The sequence below is a fragment of the Cherax quadricarinatus genome, chromosome 80 (genome assembly GCF_038502225.1).
Source record: "Cherax quadricarinatus isolate ZL_2023a chromosome 80, ASM3850222v1, whole genome shotgun sequence".
NCBI classification, from domain to species: domain Eukaryota; kingdom Metazoa; phylum Arthropoda; class Malacostraca; order Decapoda; family Parastacidae; genus Cherax; species Cherax quadricarinatus.
In genome coordinates, this window is record NC_091371.1 from 14,047,673 (window position 1) to 14,073,894 (window position 26,222).

Sequence of the window (26,222 nt, forward strand, 5' to 3'; positions counted from 1 at the left end):
CTGGGTTTCTTTATCAAACATAGTAATATAAATTTCATTGGTGCTGAGTCAGCTGAGAAACTTTGTAAGGGATAAGGCAATAAATATTATTTGGGCCACTAGGCCTGCTGTGTTGTTCCTCCATTCTTATGTATGTTAACTCTATTGAAGTAACTAATGGAATTACATTTATTCATAAATATATGCTTCAAAACTAAAGGCAATACATAAATTGACTTTGGTCACTCAGATACAGCTTCACAGGAGAGAAAATAAATCCCTTTCTATTATTGATAAAGCTTTGATTGGCTATTTTTTCCTTTGCTGTGAATATTTAATGCATTTTCTCTTACATTCGTGTAAGCTTACTAAAGCATACCCTTCAAGAGGGTGCCTTGATGCTGGTGAAGGGTTCTTCGTCAAAGGAATTGAAGCGACATTTCCTTTTGATCAAACAAGATTAGCTCTCATTTCCAAAGCACTGTATTACCACCTGTGGGTTTACCGCATGCTCGCAGGTATATCAAAACAATAGTGTAATTATCAAGGTACCAGACATTCCATACATGCTGTTTTCATTCTTAGTGGTAACTCTCACTTTTAAAGTGTTTTAACAATAGATCACCTAATCTTTCTATTTAACCAAGGAAGAGCAGCAGTTCCCATTATGTCGTAGCTTTTAGAAATCCTGGCTGTTGACGTTAAATCCTCAAAACATGCTCAGAGGACTGTCTTTGATACCAGTGAAGAGCTCTTTATCCAAGGAATTGAATCTGCTCTCCTCTTGGATCAAACCTGAATGCCTCCCACTCCCCCAGGTGCTGTATGACCCCTATGGGTTTAGTCCCCTCAAGGAAGGTTCCTTGATGTTGTTGAGGGGCTCTTGATTTAGGGAATTGGATCTGTGCTCCAGTTCCCCGAATTAAGCCTGAATGCTTTCCACATCCCCTCTCCCAGGCGCTGTATAATCCTCCGGGTTTAGCGCTTCCCCCTTGATTATAATAATAATAATAATATGGGTTTAGTGCTCCCCAATTGTAATAAAATGATAAATGCTCTTGAGAGCTGTGCTGGCTACATCCCTAGATCTGGTGCTAATGGGAGGATAGTGAAAAAAAACTGTATATTGGATCCTTGATAGATTATTCTGCACTGTTAATATGTAAGAGAAAAAAATCTCTTCAGCCATAGGTGTCATTATGAAGCAATGACCCTAGACTTATTCTTTTAGTAGTAGAATTAGCACTCCTCACAGCCCTTTCTAATTTCCTCTGTTATCCTGTTCACCCTTGCTGCTCTATGATCCTGCACTACCCCCTGCCCTGCTGCACTATATGATCCTCGTGGGTTTAGTGCTTGTTTTGATTATAATAATAATCAGTAGTAGAATGACTAAACTTAACATTGTACTGACAATAAAATGGTGAGAAATTAATCAAATGTTAAATGAAATCTTACTAAATGACTAGAGGTAAACATGGATCCAGTGTAGGCAAAATGATGTACACTGATTTTCTGCTGGGTTCTTTGACATTCTGGTGCTCAAGGTAATGAGGCTGCAAACTTTACATATCCCTGAGATCCAGTGCCTTCTAATTTTTCACAGTACCCTTCCAATGCCTCTTGAGATTGCTGGTTCAAGTTCATAGCCAACCAGTTGTTTTTAATAAAATTGCAGTTGTATTTTTGGCCTATCTTCGGCTAGCATTTTTACTGCTGAATTGTATCCCCTCAAGGAAGGTTCCTTGATGTTGGTGAGGGGCTCTTGATTTAGGGAATTGGATCTGTGCTCCAGTTCCCCGAATTAAGCCTGAATGCCTTCCACATCCCCCCCCCCCCAGGCGCTGTATAATCCTCAGGGTTTAGCGCTTCCCCCTTGATTATAATAATAATAATAATGCTGAATTGTATGCCATTCTTGCAGCACTTATCTATATTGTATCTATGCCTATGTCATCATTTGTGGTTGTCTTAGACTCCCTTAGTGCTCTACAAGCTATACCCCTCAAGGAAGGTTCCTTGATGTTGGTGAGGGGCTCTTGATTTAGGGAATTGGATCTGTGCTCCAGTTCCCCGAATTAAGCCTGAATGCCTTCCACATCCCCCCCCCCTGGGCGCTGTATAATCCTCCGGGTTTAGCGCTTCCCCTTGATTATAATAATAATCTACAAGCTATACGAAAATTTAATACACCTCACCCCCTAGCTCTCCGTATCTAACTTCGGCTACGCCGCATCTCTACCAAGCATAAAGATATTGTTTTTTGTTGGGTCTCTGGTCATGTTGACGTACAGGGCAATGAACAGGCAGACACGGCTGTGTGGTCAGCAGTACATGACCTACCAGTTTCATATAGAGGTGTTCCATTTACCGTCTATTTTGCTGCAATAGCTACCCACCTTCACACCCGTTGGCAACAACGTTGGTCTAATCTGCTCGGTAACAAACTTCAGTCTATTAAACCGAGTACAGGTAACTGGCCGTCTTCTTGTCATCAGTGTCGAGGTTGGGAGACTACTCTCTCCTGTCTTCGCATTGGCCACACTCGTCTTACTCATGGGTATCTCATGGAAAAGTGCCCTGCTCCTCTCTGTGAGAAGTGTCAGGTTCCAGTGTCGGTAAGCCACATTCTGTTAGACTGCCCTCTCTATCAACGAGCACACAGAATTTACCTCCAACATCGTCTCCGCTCTCCTACTCTTTCTTTACCTTCCCTTCTTTGTAGATGAATGGTTCAGAGAACCGACATGTTGATAAATTAGACACATGTGCAACTCTTGGGTATCTTTATTGAGGAAACGTTTCGCCACACATTGGCTTCATCAGTCCATACAAAGGAGAATCTTGAAGAACAGGAGGAGAATGAGGTAATCAGTCCCTCAACCTTGAGTCGATGTGGTCAGTCCATCAATCTTGAATAGAATACGGCATACGTGCTGAGAAGGAGCTTCCCTTCTTGCTGATGGACCCTCCTTGAGTCCTGATTCTCATTGACTTCTTGACAACGACTGATTTACTTCACAAACTCGGATTATGATACCTTTCACACTCCCCTCAGCCCTTTCTACCTCAATCTTTTGCTGCCCTCTACCCTTTCGCTATCCACTGACTCGCTGTTCTCCGTAACCTACTACTCATCCCTCTCCCTTTTGCCACCTGATACCCTCACTTCCTTCCTGCCCTGCAGCGCTGTATAGCCCTTGTGGTTTAGCGCTTCTTTTTTATTATAATAATAATGGCCATCCTCCTTTCATCGCTGTTTGTTATTTGCATTAGTACCCTCATGACTACATATTGAGATAGGGGCATGGGAACTCTTGAAGTTTGTCAGGTTTTATCCCTTCAAGGTATACTTGATGCAGATGAGGGATTCTTCATCTAAGGAATTAGACTTGTGCTCCCATTCTTTGGAATGAATCTGAATGCCTCCTATTTCCCCAGGAAACTGGGAGGCATTCAGGTGATGTATAACCTCTTTGGGTTAAGGGCTTCCCCCTGATTATTATTATTATTATCAAAAAGAAGCGCTAAGCCACAAGGGCTATACAGCGCTGCTTCCCCCTGATAATAATCATAATTGTCAGGTTTATCAAAGAGCACATAGGAATTTTCTGACTTCTCCTTCAGTGCCCTAAGAAAAGTGGTTGCTTGAATTTAACTTCAGTAAATGCAAGGTCATGAAGACTGGGGAAAGAGCAAGAAGACCACAAACAGGGGTATAGACTAGGGAGACAGAGGCAGCAAACTCTACTAAGGGACCTACAGGTGAGCATGTGCTGTATGACCCTTATGGGTTTATTATTATTATTATTATAATCAAAAAGAAGCGCTAAGCCACAAGGACTATACAGCCCTTATGGGTTTAGCACTTGGTTATAATTATAATAATAAAGCTATCGGTATAGGTTCTGTAGACTGGTTTAAGTCCTACCTTAGCAACAGGAGACAAATAGTCAAAATCAACAAAACAGAATCAGAACCCCTGCCGATAACATGTGGAGTTCCCCAAGGTAGTATTCTGGGTCCCTTATTATTCTTATGTTATGTCAATGATATGCCTATCAGTGTCAAGTGCAAACTCCTACTGTATACAGATGACAGTGCTCTGTTAGTGTCAGGTAAAGACCCACAAGATATTGCTAATGTTTTAACACTGGAACTGGAGTCCTGCAGCAAATGGTTAGTAGACAACAAACTATCATTACACCTAGGGAAAACTGAAGCCATTCTCTTTGGCACGAAACATAAACTGAGAAGGGTAAACAACTTTAATGTTCAATGTAATGGGGAGCCCATCACTTTGGTTTCATCAGTAAAATATTTGGGAATCCCCTTTGACCCATGCATGTCAGGAGAATTGATAGGAAACAGTGTAGTAAAGAAAGCGAATGCCAGACTGAAGTTCCTGTATAGACAAGCACAGTGTCTACCTACTGAGGCTCGCAGGACCCTATGTCTAGCCCTTATACAATGCCATATGGATTACGCTTGCTCTTCTTGGTACTCTGCCTTGACAAAAAAACTGAAAGATAGACTGCAAATCACCCAGAACAAAATCGTAAGATTCATCCTGGGGCTGGGACCAAGAGAACATGTAGGCCAGGATGAATTACAGCAGTTGGATATGCTGAATGTTGAAGACAGAGTAAAACAACTGAAGCTAAATCATGTTTATAAAATTGCTCACAAACAATGTCCAGAATATCTTGCTGTCAATTTTGTCAAGGTTGGGAACCAAAGCAATCATAGTACTAGGGGGAGAGAGCACAACTTTGTAGTACCCACAGTCATTGGCCAGGCTTCAAACACCTTTTATTGTACAGCAATAAAGGAATGGAACAGACTACCCGCACATGTCAAAGCCAGTCATAGCATGAACCAGTTCAAGAAGAGTGCCAAAAGGTGTCTGATGAATGTAGCTACAGAAAGGGAGGGGAATGATTTTCTATTTTTTATCTAACATACGTGTAAATTTTACCTTATTCCTAGTAATGACCCTCGTATTGTAGATAGTCTTAATGACCCTCGTGTAGTAGATAGTCTTTTTAGTATGATAATAAGATGTTATCTTCATTATAGAATAATAAGAAAATATTATAACCTTTATATTATAATAATAAGGTAAAAGGACCCCAATGGAAATAAGTCACTCTGTCTGACTTTTTTGGGTTATCCTAGGTTCTCTACACATATGCTGCTATGTATGATAATTCTATGTAACTGTATTTGTGTATACCTGAATAAACTTACTTACTTAACTCCAGGAGCATAGTGCCCAGTATAACACCAGAGGCTCACATCTGCCAAATAACTTCTGCAGCCAATGCTCGTCTGGCAAATCTAGTACGTACAAAGTAGTCTTCTGGCATCTCAACGAAGAGTCACTGCCGGCCCTTTATACAACATACATTAAGCCCATCGTGGAGTCTGCAGCACCAGTATGAAACCAGCACCTGAAAAAGCATGCTAAGAATCTGAAGTGCAGAAGTTTGCAACAATGCTTGTTCCTTTACCGCTGTATGACCCTTACGGGTTTACAGCTTACCTTAATAATAATAATAATAATAATAATAATAATAATAATAATAATAATAATAATGCTCGTTCTGAGCTAATGGGCATGAGCTACGAGGGGCTAATGGAATTGGACCTAATGGCATTAGAGGACAGAACAGGGGAGACATAATAATAACATACAAAATACTCAGAAGAATTGATAAGGTAAACAGGGATAGCCTATTTGAGAGGTGAGAAACATGAACTCAGCGACACCGTTCAAAGTCACAGATGAGCAACAGGGAGTTATAAGAGCAGGTACGATAGTGCCCACCAGGCTAAGAGTGGATCTGAAGAGTGGCAAGGGGCACGTCAGTACCCCTTGTCTTCTAATATGTTATTTTGTGCCTATAATCTACCTTGTCCATAATTATTATCACATTTGCTTTATCTGCTTTCGTAAGGTGAAGCCCAGGATCTTTCATTAATTCATGGTAAAACTTAACAAATCTTTGATGACAATTGTGTTGCAGAGGTGTGAGCACAACTCACACCTCTGCAACACAACTGTCATCAAAGATTTAGTTATACCATGAATTAAGGAAGGATCCTGGGCTTCACCTTACGAAAGAAAAGTAAATGCGATGGTAATTGTGGAAAAGGTAGATTATAAGGGAAAATCAACATGATATTAAAGAGACAGAGAAACTCAGGCGCCCCTCAGGAGGCAGTGCCAGGATCTGAGACTGGACCTCCCCTCTCCTACCCTTCACACAAAGGAGCTGTGACTCGACCCCTGCAACCACATATAGGTGAGTACACACACGCACACAGGATCAAAATATTTGTGTTAATAATTATACAGCGCAGGGTACTACTACTACTACTAATAATAAATGGAAGCGCTAAACCCGTAAGAGGGTAGCAAGATGTTCGCTCAATAACAAGTAATAACTTTAAATGCGATAGTCCTTAGCTAGGGATATAATGTTAATTAATGATTTTGTAAAGAAGACATGGAAGAAAAATAAATTATATACTTAATTATGCAAACTTAAGTTGGTTATTTTTTTTTTCAAATAGACTAATGTATTAAATTCAGAGACTGAGATTCTTTATTTGAAATCACTAGATAGAAAATATACAATAATCTGAAAGTACATAGGATGAACAGCATTTCGGGAATGTACGATTATTTTTTTTATACTTTATTTAAAAAGTTATGATTACTAAAAGCAAATGTGATAGTAAATGTTTTTGAGTAAGTAAATAAATAAGTAAATTTATTTAGGTATAGGTCCACATAAGTACAATTATCATATATATAGTAACATATGTGTAAATTATTAGGATAATAATAAAAAAAGTAGAAGTGATTTATTGAAATTAACCTAAAAACCCATACACCCCGAGTTTAACTAGGAATATTACTTATTACAAAGTACAGTGTCTCCGTGTTCACGGCTAAAAATATATCTGTATACATCTAAGGATAAATAATAAAAAAAATAATTGTAAAAGATGTATGTGTTTACAGTGAGCAGCAGACGACAACTGTGGTCACCGCAATGCAGTAGTTGCCAACCTCCTCCTTCCATGGCTGCAAATTTGCCTTAGCTGCAACCTTTTCTCTCGTTGGTGTATTTCCTGGAGGTTAGTGAGACTCGGCACGCCATCTGATCCCTGACTTTCAGTGCATCTTGAGCGGGTACGGCGTCAGAGATGGTGGGAACTCCGGGAGTGGGCGTGGTTACTACTGCCTGGTCGAAACTATTTTGTGCTTATTAATTCATGTCGCTGCTACTATCTTGCTCCTGTCTTCCAAATACTTAATTCTTATGGTAACAAAATCAAGAAATAACCTGAATTTTTGATTGGGAGAGTTCATGTTAATGTAATTTATCTTAGGGTAAAGAACAATTCAGATATTTTACTAAAATTATTTTTTTTATATTTTTCTCTTATGCAATATACAGATAATGTAATTTACATGTAATAAAATATTGATGGGCACAAAAGAAAGCTACTAGCATGCAGTGCATGAGGTTAAATGAGATTAAAATTATGCTTTAGGTGCTCTTCCCCTCAAGGAAGGTTCCTTGATGTTGGTGAGGGGCTCTTGATTTAGGGAATTGGATCTGTGCTCCAGTTCCCCAAATTAAGCCTGAATGCCTTCCACATCCCCCCCCAGGCGCTGTATAATCCTCCGGGTTTAGCGCTTCCCCCTTGATTGTAATAATAATAATTTAGGTGCTCTTAACTTTTTTTTTTTTGGGGGGGGGGGGGCAAAAGTACACAATTGATACTCTGTGAATTTTAACCATTAATTATAGTCTGAATTGTGCTATATTACATTTCTTTTACAGTTGAGATATTTAATGGAAACAGTAAATAATGTAGCCTGACTTAATGAAACACCTAACCCAACCAAAAATAACCTAATGTAACTTAACATTACTTTCACCATCAGTATTGGCATATCTATTTACATTCATCCAGTATGTGATGCAACATTCCTAAGTTGCAAATGTGTTGCAAATCAAAATAAATGTTCATTTTTGCTACTGTCTCCCAAAATAACAGTTTCCACAAGAAATACTTATTCTGTGGTATATGTAGGTTGCATGTATTGTAAAATGTAAACTAATGTACATGTTTGCAGAGTAGTAATTATTAAGCTAAGTTCTTTCTGAAAAGTCTATAAAATCTTATGCAATATTATCTATTCATATTTAATTCTTAGTGATATGGGGTCTCCAGAGTATTGTTTTAATGTGTGTGGTTACTGCTGTCATGCATGTATTAATTTTTATAAGTATTTTTTAGTAAAAGTTAGGTGTTTTTTCTTTCTTACATATTAAATATTTGATGCAGAGTGAGGCATTTAGATGGAGGAGATGAACCTCTGTCCAGCATTGTATCCAAACTACCCTACCCCTAATTTTGAAAGAACTAATAAAAATCACCATTGTTATATTGATGGTTTGTATGAGAGAGAGACAGTGCAATACTCATTATATACAGCAAGGTATATACCCATTAGTAATATATAACTATAAAGGGATAAAATAAATTATTTAATATTGTCATAGCCAGTATCGATAACGCCCATTTATATATTCCAGACTAACAATGCTTGAAGTAACAAATTTACGAAATGGTGAGGTTCTCCCACATCGGCTGTGTCTTTTACGCGTGGTGGGAACACAGCCAGAAGCCACCTGTGCTGCTATCCACAACCAGAGTGACAACAGTAGAAATGGTGCATTATGGAAGATACATCATGGAGGATTTAATGCACTGGTTCCACTTGTTAAAGGGACTAATGATTTAAGAATTATCTGTGGAACTGAAGAAACTACAATACAGGTGGTATATAAACCTTTGGATATACCCCGGTTTATTCGTCTAGTTTACATTACATGTATGAATGAAGATAAGTTTCAGGGGCCAAAAGAGATGGAACGTTCTCCAAACACTGCAGTTCGGAAGATTCAGACTGGAGCCTTAGTTTTGCAGGCCTTTGTAGCAGAGACATTAGCAGCAGAAGGATTGGGTCGACGCACATTTCGTTTTGAATTAGATACGGAAGGAAATCCAATCGTTCATGTTATTCAGTTACCTCTAACTATACGGGAAGCACACAAATTCACAGAAGAGCGTTTGTGGGAAACTTCAGCTCTGCATATTCTTTCCTCTCATTTATCAGACAAAATGTGCAAGTATGTGGCATTCTTTGGTGGCACCAGGTTTTCAAATCCAGACAAAATATCACTCAAGAATGAGACAGAAATCATGGGCCTTACAAAAGGTCAGGTGTCACTTGGAGGTGGTGGTCTGGCTCTGGTTGGAACAGGAGCACTGTATTCATGGGCAACAGAAGTGGACCAAGTAATGGATGCAATGCAGGATCCTACACCTGTTGATTCTACATCACTGATGGATTTTAGTGGTGGAAGGTTTGTTTTTTTTCAACTTACTGGATTACATTTGTGATTTAATTAACTAGATGTAGTTACAGGAATAGAGCTGTGTTAGGGTGGCCCATTTTTTTAATTTATCATTTCAGGTACAGTGGACCCTCAGTTATTGGCCATAATCCGTTCCTGAAGGTTGGGTCAAAACCAAAATGGCCTAAAACTGAAATAATATTTCCCATAAGAATTAATGTAAATACAGTTAATCCATTCCAGACACCCAAAAATATTTACAAAAAAAATTTTTTTGTAAAGATTAATTATAGTCTTACAACAACATCCAGTATTGGGCCCCCTGCTTAGGTGGGATGGGACATGCACAGATGACAGCCAAGAAATGAGTGAGATACTAAAGTCCCAATATGACTCAGTGTTCAGCAAGCCACTGCCCAGACTAAGGGTCAGCAATCCAAATGAATTCTTTATGAATGAAACCCAAAATTTGGTCATCTCAAAAATATTGGATATTATCCTAACTCCACAAGACTTTGAAGAGGCAATAAATGACATGCCCATGCACTGTGCCTCAGGCCCAGACTCATAGAACTCCATATTCATCAAGAATTACAAGAAGCCCCCATTGTGTGCCTTCAGCATTTTATGAAGTGGGAGCATGGACACAGGGGTCATCCCACACACACTAAAAACAACAGACATAGCCCCACTCCACAAAGGTGGCAGTAAAGCAATTGCAAAGAACTACAGACCAGTAGCACTAACATCCCATATCATAAAAATCTTTGAGATGGTTCTAAGAAGCAAGATCGCCAACCACCTAGATACCCATCAGTTGCATAACACAGGGCAACACGGGTTTAGAGCAGGTCGTTCCTGCCTGTCCCAGCTACTGGGCCACTATGACAAGGTCCTGGATGCTGTAGAAGATAAACAAAATACAGATGTATTATACACAGACTTTGCAAAAGCTTTCGACAAGTGTGACCATGGTGTAATAGCTCACACAAAATGCGTGATAAAGGAATAGCAGGAAAAGTTGATAGATGGATCTGTAACTTCCTGACAAATAGATCACAAAGAGTAATAGTAAACAGAGTAAAGTCCCAGGCAGTTACGGTAAAAAGATCTGCTCCACAAGGCACAGTACTTGCTCCCATTCTATTCCTCATCCTCATTTCTGACATAGAGATGCAAGCCATAGCTCCATGTCTTCCTTTGTGGATGACACCCGGATTACTTGGGAGTGATAATGTCAGAGGATCTCGCCTTCAAAGACCACAAAAATGTATCTACCTCATCTGCTTGGAAAATGATAGGATGGATAATGAGAACCTTCAAAACTAGAGATGTCAAACCTATGATGATTCTCTTCAAATCACTTGTGCTCTCTAGGCTGGAATACTACTGTACACTAACGGCCCCCTTCAAGGCTGGCGACATTGCAGACCTGGAGAGTGTACAAAGAACTTTCATGGCACACACAAGTACGATAAGGCACCTAAATTACTGGGAACGGTTGAAGGTCATTGATCTATATTCCTTGGAATGCAAGTGAAAGAGACTCGTGATAATATACACTTGGAAGGTCCTGGAGGGATTGTTACCAAACCTGCAAACGAAAATCACCTATGAAACCAAAAGACTCGGCAGGAGATGCAACATTCCCCCGATGAAAAGCAGGGGCGCTAAGAGTACATTGAGAGACAAGACAATAAGGGTCCAGGGCTCAAAACTGTTCAACTGCCTCCCTGCATACATAAGGGGGATTACCAATAGACCCCTGGCTGTCATTAAGAAGGCACTGGACAGGCACCTAAAGTCAGTATCTTACCAACTGGGCTGTAGTTCATGTGTCAGCTTGCATGCAGCTAGCAGTAACAGCCTGGCTGATCAGACCCTGATCCACCATGAGGCCTGGTCTCAGACTGAGCCGTGGGGGCGTTGACCCCTGAAACCCTCTCCAGGTAAACAAAACAATGAGAACTAAATCAAATAAATACATAAACAATTAAATCACTATTACGTACCTTTATTGAAGACTCTTGTTGGCTTATGGAAGATAGGGAGGAGGAGAGGTGGAGGATTTGTTTGGAAGGGGAATCCCCCTCCATAAGGACTTTGGGTATCAAAGCCCTCTGGGGTTACTTCCCCTCTTTGTTTTCTAATGCCACTAGGACCAGCTTGAGAGTCACTGGACCCCTGTCACACTAAAAATCTGTCCAGAGAGCTCTGTTTCTTGTGTGTCTCTAAGATTTCTCTGAAGTGGGACAAGGTTTTGTCACTGAACATGCTGCAGATATGGCTTGTTTCAGCTTGGTCAGGGTGATATTTTTCAACAAATGTTTGTAACTCATTCCACTTTGCACACATGTTCTTAATCACTGAAGAAGGCACCTTCTTCTCTCTCTCTTCCTCCTCCTCTGAAGCAATTTCTTCATCTACAGTCTGTTGCTGTTCCAGCTGAAGGTCTTGCAGCTTTTCAGTGGTTAGCTCTTCCCTGTGGTCCTCCACCAACTCTTCCACATCCTCGCCACTAACCTCCAACCCCGGGGACTTCCCGAAAGACACGATAGCTTCCACAACAGGCATAGGATCCTCAGGGTCATCCCCAAACCCTTCAAAATCCCTCTCTTGGACACAATCTGGCCACAATCTGCCAAGCCTTACCTACAATGCTTATGCAGTTGTAGATATTGAAGTGATTCCTCCAGAACTCTCTCTTAGGGTTAAGTCAGTGTCCGAGGTCACCTCAAAGCAACTTTGGAACACTGCTTTGGTGTAGTGTTTTTTGAAGTTTGAAATGACCTGCTGGTCCATGGGCTGAATGAGAGGAGCATGTTAGGAGGCAAGAACTTCACTGTTATAAAGCGGAAGTCCCTCAACACTTGGTCTTCCAAGTCTGGAGGATGAGCAGGAGCATTGTCCAGTACCAGGAGGCACTGGGGCCAAACACATCATTGACCCACTCTTTGAAAAAGTGCTGTGTGACCCATGCCTTATTATTAGCTTTCCACATCACACACAATCTATTCTTGACAACATTGTTTTTCTTGAACACACTGGGATTTTTCAGAGTGATACACCAGTAAAGGCTTCACTTTGAAATCCCCCACTAACATTACCACAGAACAAAAGAGTAAGCCTGTCTTTCATAGGCTTGTATCCTGGCAGTGCCTTTTCCTCCTGTGTATTGTAGGTCCTCTTTGGCATTTTCTTCCAAAAAAGGCCTGTTTCGTCACAATTGAACACTCGTTGGGGGAGGAATCCTTCAGCTTCTATGTACCCCTTGAATTCCTGCACAAATTTTTCAGCCGCACATTTGTCAGAACTTGCAGCCTCATCATGCCTTACCACACTGTGTATGCCACTATGCTTCTTAAATCTCTCAAACCAGCCTTTGCCGGCCCTAAATTCACTAACAGCAGCACTTGTTCCAGGCATTTTCTTTCGAAGATCCGGATGCAGCTGCCCTGCCTTCTCACAAATAATCGACTCCACAACACTATCTCCTGCTAATTGCTTTTCAATGATCCACAACAACAACAACATCTCCATATCTTCCATTATCGGTGACCTTTGTTTGGTTAGTACATTTACCCCTTTCGCAACATTAGCTTCCTTGATTTGTACTTTCTTTGCCAGGATAGAAGTGATTGTTGATTTGTTTTTTCCCATACATCCTGGCAAGTTCTATCACTAGAAAACCACTCTCATATTTTTCAACAACTTCTTTCTTAAATTCCATCATGTTCTCACTTTCTTTACCAAAGGAACTTTATTAGGAACTTTTTTCTTGGGGCCATGGTTACTTATTTCGTGGTTACACTTAATCGATAACCACAAAAAACAATGGATTATAGCCAGATGTTTGGATGAATGAGCAGAAGCTTCCTCCCACGCCCAAAGACAAAGCCATACTGATGCATGAGCGGCTGGTGGCGGTGGGTTGACGTGTCCCATACGGCCGATAACCGGAAGCCGAAAAACCGGCCGTTAAGTGAGTTGGCCAATGAGCGGAACTACCGAAAACCGAGGGTCCACTGTATATATTTGTTAAATTTTTTGTTGTAACACACACTACCTCTTTGATTTTATCCCTGCTTCAATTGTGGTATATCCTCATAAATCAAAATTTTCAATTCCTGATATTCATTTTGCTGCACTTTTGAAAGTTTTGTTTTTTATTGTTTATTTAGTTGTGGGAAAAATACAGTGCCCCATGCTTTTAGAGATGTTAATTCCATGTAGGCACTGCATATTCCATTGTGGACTTCACATAAATGATGATTATAACCCTGAATGATACTTGTTTCTTAGGTTCCTGGAAGGCATTATATATGTATCAGCCCTAGTCTGTGTATGTAAACTTCCAGTGATGCATTTTCATCTACCCATAGATCCTTATTTTATACACCCTTATTTATACACCCTCAAAATTATCCTATTTTGCTCCATCCTCTCTAAATGCCCAAACCACCTCAACAATCCCTCCTCAGCCCTCTGAATAATACTTTTAGTAACTCCACACCTCCTAATTTCCACACTATGAATTCGCTGCATAATATTTATGCCACAACATTAGACACAACATTTCCACTGCCTCCAGCCTCCTCCTTGCTGCAACATTCATAACCCGTGCTTAACACCCATATAAGAGTGTTGGTACCACTGTACTCTCATACATTCCTGTCTTTGCCTCCATGGCTATTGTTCTTTGTCTCCACAGATACCTTAGTGCACCACCCATCTTTGTTCCCTCATCAGTTCTATGGTTTACCTCATCCTTCATAAAGCCATCTGCTGGCAAGTCTACTCCCAAACATTTGAACACATTCACTTTTTACCTACTCCCTCTCTCCAATCTGATATCCAGTTTTTCTTTACCTAATTCATTTGATACCCTCATCATCTTACTCTTATCTTATTCTAAAGCCTTCTTGTTCATCTACAATCCTGCCCTAAATAAAATTATATATATATATATATATATATATATATATATATATATATATATATATATATATATATATATATATATATATATATATCCTAGGTAGTAGGTTGGTAGACAGCAACCGCCCAGGGAGGTACTACCGTCCTGCCAAGTGATAAAACGAAAGCCTGTAATTGTTTTACATGATGGTAGGATTGCTGGTGTCCTTTTTTCTGTCTCATGAACATGCAAGATTTCAGGTACGTCTTGCTACTTCTACTTACACTTAGGTCACACTACACATACATGTACAAGCACATATATACACACCCCTCTGGGTTTTCTTCTATTTTCTTTCTAGTTCTTATTCTTGTTTATTTCCTCTTATCTCCATGGGGAAGTGGAACAGAATTCTTCCTCCGTAAGCCATGCGTGTTGTAAGAGGCAACTAAAATGCCGGGAGCAAGGGGCTAGTAACCTCTTCTCCTGTATATATTACTAAATGTAAAAGGAGAAACTTTCGTTTTTCCTTTTGGGCCACCCCGCCTCGGTGGGATACGGCCGGTGTGTTGAAAGAAAGAAGAAGATATATATCCTAGGTAGTAGGTTGGTAGACAGCAACCGCCCAGGGAGGTACTACCGTCCTGCCAAGTGAGTGTAAAACGAAAGCCTGTAATTGTTTTACATGATGGTAGGATTGCTGGTGTCCTTTTTTCTGTCTCATGAACATGCAAGTTTTCAGGTACGTCTTGCTACTTCTACTTACACTTAGGTCCCACTACACATACATGTACAAGCACATATATACACACCCCTCTGGGTTTTCTTCTATTTTCTTTCTAGTTCTTATTCTTGTTTATTTCCTCTTATCTCCATGGGGAAGTGGAACAGAATTCTTCCTCCGTAAGCCATGCGTGTTGTAAGAGGCGACTAAAATGCCGGGAGCAAGGGGCTAGTAACCTCTTCTCCTGTATATATTACTAAATGTAAAAGGAGAAACTTTCGTTTTTCCTTTTGGGCCACCCCGCCTCGGTGGGATACGGCCGGTGTGTTGAAAGAAAGAATATATATATATATATACATTTTTTTTTTTTTTCAACAAGTCGGTCATCTCCCACCGAGGCAGGGTGACCCAAAAAAGAAAGAAAATCCCCAAAAAGAAAATACTTTCATCATCATTCAACACTTTCACCACACTCGCACATTATCACTGTTTTTGCAGAGGTGCTCAGAATACAACAGTCTAGAAGCATACACATATAAAGATACACAACATATCCCTCCAAACTGCCAATATCCCAAACCCCTCCTTTAAAGTGCAGGCATTGTACTTCCCATTTCCAGGACTCAAGTCCGACTATATGAAAATAACCGGTTTCCCTGAATCCCTTCACTAAATATTACCCTGCTCACACTCCAACAGATCGTCAGGTCCCAAGTACCATTCGTCTCCATTCACTCCTATCTAACACGCTCACGCACGCTTGCTGGAAGTCCAAGCCCCTTACCCACAAAACCTCCTTTACCCTCTCTCTCCAACCCTTTCGAGGACGACCCCTACCCCGCTACACATACATGTACAAGCATATATATACACACACACCCCTCTGGGTTTTCTTCTATTTTCTTTCTAGTTCTTGTTCTTGTTTATTTCCTCTTACCTCCATGGGGAAGTGGAACAGAATTCTTCCTCCGTAAGCCATGCGTGTTGTAAGAGGCGACTAAAATGCCGGCAGCAAGGGGCTAGTAACCCCTTCTCCTGTATATATTACTAAATTTAAAAAGAGAAACCTTAGTTTTTTCTTTTGGGCCACCCCGCCTCGGTGGGATACGGCTGGTATGTTGAAAGAAGAAGAAGAAGAAAGATATATATTTTAGGTAGTAGGTTGGTAGACAGCAACCGCCCAGGGAGGTACTACCGTTCTGCCAAGTGAGTGTAAAACGAAAGCCTGTAATTGTTTTACATGATGGTAGGATTGCTGGTGTCTTTTTATTGTCTCATACACATGCAAGATTTCAGGTATGTCTTATTAATTTTCCTTTTATATCCATGGGGAAGTGGAATAAGAATCTTTCCTCCGTAAGCCATGCGTGTTGTAAAAGTCGACTAAAATGCCGGGAACAATGGGCTAGTAACCCCTTTTCCTGTAAAGATTACTAAAAAGAATAAGAAGAAGAAAATTGTCAAAGTGGGAAGTCTGAATGTGCATGGATGTTGTGCAGATGATAAGAAAGAGATGATTGTGGATGTTATGAATGAGAAGAAGCTGGATGTCCTGGCTTTAAGTGAAACAAAGCTGAAGGGGGTGGGAGAGTTTCAGTGGAGAGGAATAAATGGGATTAGGTCAGGGGTTTCAAATAGAGTTAGAGCTAAAGAAGGAGTAGCAATAATGTTGAAGGATAAGCTATGGCAGGAAAAGAGGGACTATAAATGTATTAATTCAAGGATTATGTGGAGTAAAATAAAGATTGGATGTGAAAAGTGGGTTATAATAAGCGTGTATGCACCTGGAGAAGAGAGAAGTGTAGAGGAGAGAGAGAGATTTTGGGAAATGTTGAGTGAATGCGTGGGGAGTTTTGAATCAAGTGTGAGAGTAATGGTGGTTGGGGATTTCAATGCTAAAGTGGGTAAAAATGTTATGGATGGAGTAGTAGGTAAATTTGGGGTGCCAGGGGTAAATGTAAATGGGGAGCCTTTAATTGAGCTATGTGTAGAAAGAAATTTGGTAATAAGTAATACATATTTTATGAAAAAGAGGATAAATAAATATACAAGGTATGATGTAGCACGTAATGAAAGTAGTTTATTAGATTATGTATTGGTGGATAAAAGGTTGATGGGTAGGCTCCAGGATGTACATGTTTATAGAGGGGCAACTGATATATCGGATCATTATTTAGTTGTAGCTACAGTTAGAGTAAGAGGTAGATGGGAAAAGAGGAAGGTGGCAACAACAAGTAAGAGGGAGGTGAAAGTGTATAAACTAAGGGAGGAGGAAGTTCGGGTGAGATATAAGCGACTATTGACAGAAAGGTGGGCTAGTGCAAAGATGAGTAGTGGGGGGGTTGAAGAGGGTTGGAATAGTTTTAAAAATGCAGTATTAGAATGTGGGGCAAAAGTTTGTGGTTATAGGAGGGTGGGGGCAGGAGGAAAGAGGAGTGATTGGTGGAATGATGAAGTAAAGGGTGTGATAAAAGAGAAAAAGGTAGCTTATGAGAGGTTTTTACAAAGCAGAAGTGTTATAAGAAGAGCAGAGTATATGGAGAGTAAAAGAAAGGTAAAGAGAGTGGTGAGAGAGAGCAAAAGGAGAGCAGATGATAGAGTGGGAGAGGCACTGTCAAGAAATTTTAATGAAAATAAGAAAAAATTTTGGAGTGAGTTAAACAAGTTAAGAAAGCCTAGGGAAAATATGGATTTGTCAGTTAAAAACAGAGTAGGGGAGTTAGTAGATGGGGAGATGGAGGTATTGGGTAGATGGCGAGAATATTTTGAGGAACTTTTAAATGTTAAGGAAGAAACAGAGGCAGTAATTTCATGCACTGGTCAGGGAGGTATACCATCTTTTAGGAGTGAAGAAGAGCAGAATGTAAGTGTGGGGGAGGTACGTGAGGCATTACGTAAAATGAAAGGGGGTAAAGCAGCTGGAACTGATGGGATCATGACAGAAATATTAAAAGCAGGGGGGGGATATAGTGTTGGAGTGGTTGGTACTTTTGTTTAATAAATGTATGAAAGAGAGGAAGGTACCTAGGGATTGGCGGAGAGCATGTATAGTCCCTTTATATAAAGGGAAAGGGGACAAAAGAGACTGTAAAAATTATAGAGGAATAAGCTTACTGAGTATACCAGGAAAAGTGTACGGTAGGGTTATAATTGAAAGAATTAGAGGTAAGACAGAATGTAGGATTGCGGATGAGCAAGGAGGTTTCAGAGTGGGTAGGGGATGTGTAGATCAGGTGTTTACATTGAAGCATATATGTGAACAGTATTTAGATAAAGATAGGGAAGTTTTTATTGCATTTATGGATTTAGAAAAGGCATATGATAGAGTGGATAGAGGAGCAATGTGGCAGATGTTGCAAGTATATGGAATAGGTGGTAAGTTATTAAATGCTGTAAAGAGTTTTTATGAGGATAGTGAGGCTCAGGTTAGGGTGTGTAGAAGAGAGGGAGACTACTTCCCGGTAAAAGTAAGTCTTAGACAGGGATGTGTAATGTCACCATGGTTGTTTAATATATTTATAGATGGGGTTGTAAAGGAAGTAAATGCTAGGGTGTTCGGGAGAGGGGTGGGATTAAATTTTGGGTTATCAAATTCAAAATGGGAATTGACACAGTTACTTTTTGCTGATGATACTGTGCTTATGGGAGATTCTAAAGAAAAATTGCAAAGGTTAGTGGATGAGTTTGGGAATGTGTGTAAAGGTAGAAAGTTGAAAGTGAACATAGAAAAGAGTAAGGTGATGAGGGTGTCAAATGATTTAGATAAAGAAAAATTGGATATCAAATTGGGGAGGAGGAGTATGGAAGAAGTGAATGTTTTCAGATACTTGGGAGTTGACGTGTCGGCGGATGGATTTATGAAGGATGATGTTAATCATAGAATTGATGAGGGAAAAAAGGTGAGTGGTGCGTTGAGGTATATGTGGAGTCAAAAAACGTTATCTATGGAGGCAAAGAAGGGAATGTATGAAAGTATAGTAGTACCAACACTCTTATATGGGTGTGAAGCTTGGGTGGTAAATGCAGCAGCGAGGAGACGGTTGGAGGCAGTGGAGATGTCCTGTTTAAGGGCAATGTGTGGTGTAAATATTATGCAGAAAATTCGGAGTGTGGAAATTAGGAGAAGGTGTGGGGTTAATAAAAGTATTAGTCAGAGGGCAGAAGAGGGGTTGTTGAGGTGGTTTGGTCATTTAGAGAGAATGGATCAAAGTAGAATGACATGGAAAGCATATAAATCTATAGGGGAAGGAAGGCGGGGTAGGGGTCGTCCTCGAAAGGGTTGGAGAGAGGGGGTAAAGGAGGTTTTGTGGGCAAGGGGCTTGGACTTCCAGCAAGCGTGCGTGAGTGTGTTAGATAGGAGTGAATGGAGACGAATGGTACTTGGGACCTGACGATCTGTTGGAGTGTGAGCAGGGTAATATTTAGTGAAGGGATTCAGGGAAACCGGTTATTTTCATATAGTCGGACTTGAGTCCTGGAAATGGGAAGTACAATGCCTGCACTTTAAAGGAGGGGTTTGGGATATTGGCAGTTTGGAGGGATATGTTGTGTATCTTTATATGTGTATGCTTCTAGACTGTTGTATTCTGAGCACCTCTGCAAAAACAGTGATAATGTGAGAGTGTGGTGAAAGTGTTGAATGATGATGAAAGTATTTTCTTTTTGGGGATTTTCTTTCTTTTTTGGGTCACCCTGCCTCGGTGGGAGACGGCCGACTTGTTGAAAAAAAAAAAAAAAATGTATATGTATATTTTTTTTTTATATAGTAATAATGATAATGCTTTAAAACAGGCCCCCTCCAGTTATATAGCCACCCCTAAATCTTCCCCAGTACAAAAATTCTAGTGCTGCTCCTGTCTTTGCTTTTTTGTTACTCCGTAGTTGTGTATTTTGATTATTTAAGCCTGTCCTCATAGCTCCGGGTCTTAATCTTGGGGATTAGCCTGGTGGCATATCTCTGAGCTGGTCGAATTTCCTACCTAACCTGTTTGAGGCAGTGTGGGCTCTACACTAGTGTTGCATACTTTAATATTACTGTCAGTTAGGGAGCATATATTCTGAATTGGTTCAGATTGTACTGTTAATATTGTAGTTTATGCTTTCACTATCCTGTCCATGTAAGCCTGTAGCAATAGGTTTAGTGTTATCTACATCCCTAGGGATTCATTTAATGAACCATTCTTGCAATTTCATTTACAGTTTCCTGCAATCTTCCATTTTTATTTTTCTCATCTGCATGGAGTAACCAGTTGTTCTAGGCATGCCGTTGCCATATCTAAAGAAAATGAAATTGGGAACTGATCTTTGGTTAACTGTGATAAAGCACCTCAATTACTGGGCACGCTTGAAGTTCCTCAACCTGTACTCCCTAGAATGCAGGTGGGAGAGATGCATGATTATATACACTTTGAAAATCCTAGAGGGATCAGTACCAAACTTGCACAAGAAAATCGCTCTCTATGAAAGCAAAAGACTCGGCAGACGATGCAACATCCCCCCAGTGAAAAGCAGGGGTGCCACTAGCACAATAAGAGACAACATAGTAAGTGTTAGGGGCCCAAGACTGTTCAACTGCCTCCCAGCATACATATGGGGGATTACCAATAGATACCTGGTTGTCTTCAAGCAGGCACTGGACAGGCACCTAAAGTCAGTACAGTGGACCCCCGGTTAACGATATTTTTTCACTCCATAAGTATGTTCAGGTGCCAGTACTGACCGAATTTATTCCCATAAGGAATATTGTGAAGTAGATTAGTCCATTTCAAACCCCCAAACATACACGTACAAATGCACTTACATAAATACACTTACATAATTGGTCGCATTCGGAGGTAATCGTTATGCGGGGGTCCATTGTACCTGACCAGCCAGGGTGTGGTTCGTACGTCAGATTGCGTGCGGGCAGCAGTAACAGCCTGGTTGATCGGGCCCTGATCCACCATGAAGCCTGGTCATAGACCGGGCCGCTGGGGTGTTGACCCCCGAAACCCTCTCCAGGTAACTTTTTTTTTTTTTTTAAATGCCAGCTGCCTCCCACCAAGGCAGGGTTGCCCAAAAAAAGAAACACTTTCACCATCATTCATATATAATCACTGTCTTTGCAGAGGCACACAGATATCATAGTTCAGATGTCACTTCTAAATCCATTATCTCCCTTCTCACAATGTAATTTTCTCCCTATTGGTCTGATATTCCTTTATCCAGTAAAATTTCTCCTTTTTTTCAGCTATCATTTACCATGCTAAACATTTCAATTGATAGATTGTCCTTATCTGCAGCACTGTACAGAATACCTTTTGACAGTAAAGGAATATGCAGTCTCCTTACGCTTCCCTTTTTTGTCTTTATTTCAGACCTCCTATCATAAAATTCAAATAGGTTAGTAAGGAATATTTTTTTCTGAACCCACATTTCTGTTTGGCTTCACATGAGGATTACTGATGAATTAGTTATTTGTGTATTACTGTACATAGTTTAGCAGCAGAATTAAAATGTCCTGGGATTTTTACTTGAGCTTTTGATTATATTTTCAGTTTAAAAAGTTTAAGAAAATTAGTAACTGTTGGCCTCTTGTTTTAGTAAATTTGAATATATATTTTTATAAGTATCATAATTGATAATTGTCTTTAAGCAAACTATGATAATCATAAAAATTCCTGTATATTGTTTCATATGAGTTTTGTATATGTATTGGACTATAGTGGTTAACTTTACATTGCATACCTGCATTTTCTGAGAGTAGAGAGTTTGTCACTTGTACTTTCAATTTTAGGCAGATTTAAAATTTATAGGACTTCATCACTTCATGATGTGGATTTTTTGTTTTTTTAACAAGTCGGCCGTCTCCCACCGAGGCAGGGTGACCCAAAAAGAAAATCCCCAAAAAGAAAATACTTTCATCATCATTCAACACTTTCACCTCACTCACACATAATCACTGTTTTTGCAGAGGTGCCCAGAATACAACAGTTTAGAAGCATATACGTATAAAGATACATAACATATCCCTCCAAGCTGCCAGTATCCTGAACCCCTCCTTTGCAGTGCAGGCATTGTACTTCCCATTTCCAGGACTCAAGTCCGGGTGTATAAAAATAACCAGTTTCCCTGAATCCCTTCACTAAATATTACCCTGCTCACACTCTAACAGATCGTCAGGTCCCAAATACCATTCGTCTCCATTCACTCCTATCGAACACGCTCGCGCACGCCTGCTGGAAGTCCAAGCCCCTTGCCCACAAAACCTCCCTTACCCCTTCCTTCCAACCTTTTCGAGGACGACCCCTACCCCGCCTTCCTACCCCCTACAGATTTATACTCTCCATGTCATTCTTCTTTGATCCATTCTCTCTAAATGACCAAACCACCTCAACAACCCCTCTGACTTATACTTTTATGAACTCCACACCTTCTCCTAATTTCCACACTCCGAATTTTCTGCATAATATTTACACCACACATTGTCCCTAAACAGGACATCTCCACTGCCTCCAACCTCCTCCTCGCTGCTGCATTTACAACCCAAGCTTCACACCCATATAAGAGTGTTTGTACCACTGTACTTTCATACATTCCCTTCTTTGCCTCCATAGATAACGTTTTTTGACTCCACATATACCTCAATAGGTAGTAGGTTGGTAGACAGCAACCACCCAGGGAAGTACTACCGTCCTGCCAGATGACTGTGAAACAAAAACCTGTAACTGTTTTGCATGATGGTAGGATTGCTGGTTTTCTTTTTCTGTCTCATAAACACGCTAGATAACAGGGATATCTTGCTACTCCTACTTACACTTTGGTCACACTTCACAGACACGCACATGCATATATATATATACATACATCTAGGTTTTTCTCCTTATTCTAAATAGCTCTTGTTCTTTTTTATTTCTTCTATTGTCCATGGGGAAGTGGAAAAGAATCTTTCCTCCGTAAGCCATGCGTGTCGTATGAGGCGACTAAAATGCCGGGAGCAATGGGCTAGTAACCCTTTCTCCTGTATACATTTACTAAAAAAGAGAAGAAGAAAAACTTTATAAAACTGGGTTGTTTAAATGTGCGTGGATGTAGTGCGGATGACAAGAAACAGATGATTGCTGATGTTATGAATGAAAAGAAGTTGGATGTCCTGGCTCTAAGCGAAACAAAGCTGAAGGGGGTAGGAGAGTTTCAGTGGGGGGAAATAAATGGGATTAAATCTGGAGTATCTGAGAGAGTTAGAGCAAAGGAAGGGGTAGCAGTAATGTTAAATGATCAGTTATGGAAGGAGAAAAGAGAATATGAATGTGTAAATTCGAGAATTATGTGGATTAAAGTAAAGGTTGGATGCGAGAAGTGGGTCATAATAAGCGTGTATGCACCTGGAGAAGAGAGGAATGCAGAGGAGAGAGAGAGATTTTGGGAGATGTTAAGTGAATGTATAGGAGCCTTTGAACCAAGTGAGAGAGTAATTGTGGTAGGGGACCTGAATGCTAAAGTAGGAGAAACTTTTAGAGAGGGTGTGGTAGGTAAGTTTGGGGTGCCAGGTGTAAATGATAATGGGAGCCCTTTGATTGAACTTTGTATAGAAAGGGGTTTAGTTATAGGTAATACATATTTTAAGAAAAAGAGGATAAATAAGTATACACGATATGATGTAGGGCGAAATGACAGTAGTTTGTTGGATTATGTATTGGTAGATAAAAGACTGTTGAGTAGACTTCAGGATGTACATGTTTATCGAGGGGCCACAGATATATCAGATCACTTTCTAGTTGTAGCTACACTGAGAGTAAAAGGTAGATGGGATACAAGGAGAATAGAAGCATCAGGGAAGAGAGAGGTGAAGGTTTATAAACTAAAAGAGGAGGCAGTTAGGGTAAGATATAAACAGCTATTGGAGGATAGATGGGCTAATGAGAGCATAGGCAATGGGGTCGAAGAGGAATGGGGTAGGTTTAAAAATGTAGTGTTAGAGTGTTCAGCAGAAGTTTGTGGTTACAGGGAAGTGGGTGCAGGAGGGAAGAGGAGCGATTGGTGGAATGATGATGTAAAGAGAGTAGTAAGGGAGAAAAAGTTAGCATATGAGAAGTTTTTACAAAGTAGAAGTGATGCAAGGAGGGAAGAGTATATGGAGAAAAAGAGAGAGGTTAAGAGAGTGGTGAAGCAATGTAAAAAGAGAGCAAATGAGAGAGTGGGTGAGCTGTTATCAACAAATTTTGTTGAAAATAAGAAAAAGTTTTGGAGTGAGATTAACAAGTTAAGGAAGCCTAGAGAACAAATGGATTTGTCAGTTAAAAATAGGAGAGGAGAGTTATTAAATGGAGAGTTAGAGGTATTGGGAAGATGGAGGGAATATTTTGAGGAATTGTTAAATGTTGATGAAGATAGGGAAGCTGTGATTTCGTGTATAGGGCAAGGAGGAATAACATCTTGTAGGAGTGAGGAAGAGCCAGTTGTGAGTGTGGGGGAAGTTCGTGAGGCAGTAGGTAAAATGAAAGGGGGTAAGGCAGCCGGGATTGATGGGATAAAGATAGAAATGTTAAAAGCAGGTGGGGATATAGTTTTGGAGTGGTTGGTGCAATTATTTAATAAATGTATGGAAGAGGGTAAGGTACCTAGGGATTGGCAGAGAGCATGCATAGTTCCTTTTTATAAAGGCAAAGGGGATAAAAGAGAGTGCAAAAATTATAGGGGGATAAGTCTGTTGAGTGTACCTGGTAAAGTGTATGGTAGAGTTATAATTGAAAGAATTAAGAGTAAGACGGAGAATAGGATAGCAGATGAACAAGGAGGCTTTAGGAAAGGTAGGGGGTGTGTGGACCAGGTGTTTACAGTGAAACATATAAGTGAACAGTATTTAGATAAGGCTAAAGAGGTCTTTGTGGCATTTATGGATTTGGAAAAGGCGTATGACAGGGTGGATAGGGGGGGCAATGTGGCAGATGTTGCAAGTGTATGGTGTAGGAGGTAGGTTACTGAAAGCAGTGAAGAGTTTTTACGAGGATAGTGAGGCTCAAGTTAGAGTATGTAGAAAAGAGGGAAATTTTTTCCCAGTAAAAGTAGGCCTTAGACAAGGATGTGTGATGTCACCGTGGTTGTTTAATATATTTATAGATGGGGTTGTAAGAGAAGTAAATGCGAGGGTCTTGGCAAGAGGCGTGGAGTTAAAAGATAAAGAATCACACACAGGGTGGGAGTTGTCACAGCTGCTCTTTGCTGATGACACTGTGCTCTTGGGAGATTCTGAAGAGAAGCTGCAGAGATTGGTGGATGAATTTGGTAGGGTGTGCAAAAGAAGAAAATTAAAGGTGAATACAGGAAAGAGTAAGGTTATGAGGATAACAAAAAGATTAGGTGATGAAAGATTGAATATCAGATTGGAGGGAGAGAGTATGGAGGAGGTGAACGTATTCAGATATTTGGGAGTGGACGTGTCAGCGGATGGGTCTATGAAAGATGAGGTGAATCATAGAATTGATGAGGGAAAAAGAGTGAGTGGTGCACTTAGGAGTCTGTGGAGACAGAGAACTTTGTCCTTGGAGGCAAAGAGGGGAATGTATGAGAGTATAGTTTTACCAACGCTCTTATATGGGTGTGAAGCATGGGTGATGAATGTTGCAGCGAGGAGAAGGCTGGAGGCAGTGGAGATGTCATGTCTGAGGGCAATGTGTGGTGTGAATATAATGCAGAGAATTCGTAGTTTGGAAGTTAGGAGGAGGTGCGGGATTACCAAAACTGTTGTCCAGAGGGCTGAGGAAGGGTTGTTGAGGTGGTTCGGACATGTAGAGAGAATGGAGCGATACAGAATAACTTCAAGAGTGTATCAGTCTGTAGTGGAAGGAAGGCGGGGTAGGGGTCGGCCTAGGAAGGGTTGGAGGGAGGGGGTAAAGGAGGTTTTGTGTGCGAGGGGCTTGGACTTCCAGCAGCCATGCGTGAGCGTGTTTGATAGGAGTGAATGGAGACAAATGGTTTTTAATACTTGACGTGCTGTTGGAGTGTGAGCAAAGTAACATTTATGAAGGGATTCAGGGAAACCGGCAGGCCGGACTTGAGTCCTGGAGATGGGAAGTACAGTGCCTGCACTCTGAAGGAGGGGTGTTAATGTTGCAGTTTAAAAACTGTAGTGTAAAGCACCCTTCTGGCAAGACAGTGATGGAGTGAATGATGGTGA

The 26,222-nt window shown here is 40.5% G+C and overlaps 1 protein-coding gene across 5 annotated transcripts in view; it reads left to right on the forward strand.

The window, feature by feature from the left end:
* Nucleotides 1-6,990: 6,990 nt before the first annotated feature.
* The window catches only part of LOC128702335 (uncharacterized), a 49,253-nt gene continuing 30,021 nt past the window's right edge, over nucleotides 6,991-26,222 (forward strand). For 3 of the 5 annotated variants that reach the window (XM_070102153.1, XM_070102157.1, XM_053796544.2), the window contains exons 1-2: nucleotides 6,991-7,128; nucleotides 8,601-9,434. In XM_070102153.1, coding sequence (XP_069958254.1) covers nucleotides 8,608-9,434 — 827 coding nt within the window. In that variant the 5' untranslated portion in view covers nucleotides 6,991-7,128; nucleotides 8,601-8,607. Of the gene's footprint in view, nucleotides 7,317-8,600; nucleotides 9,435-26,222 lie in introns of all 5 variants that reach the window. The other 2 variants (XM_070102154.1, XM_070102155.1) reach the window with 2 other exon arrangements.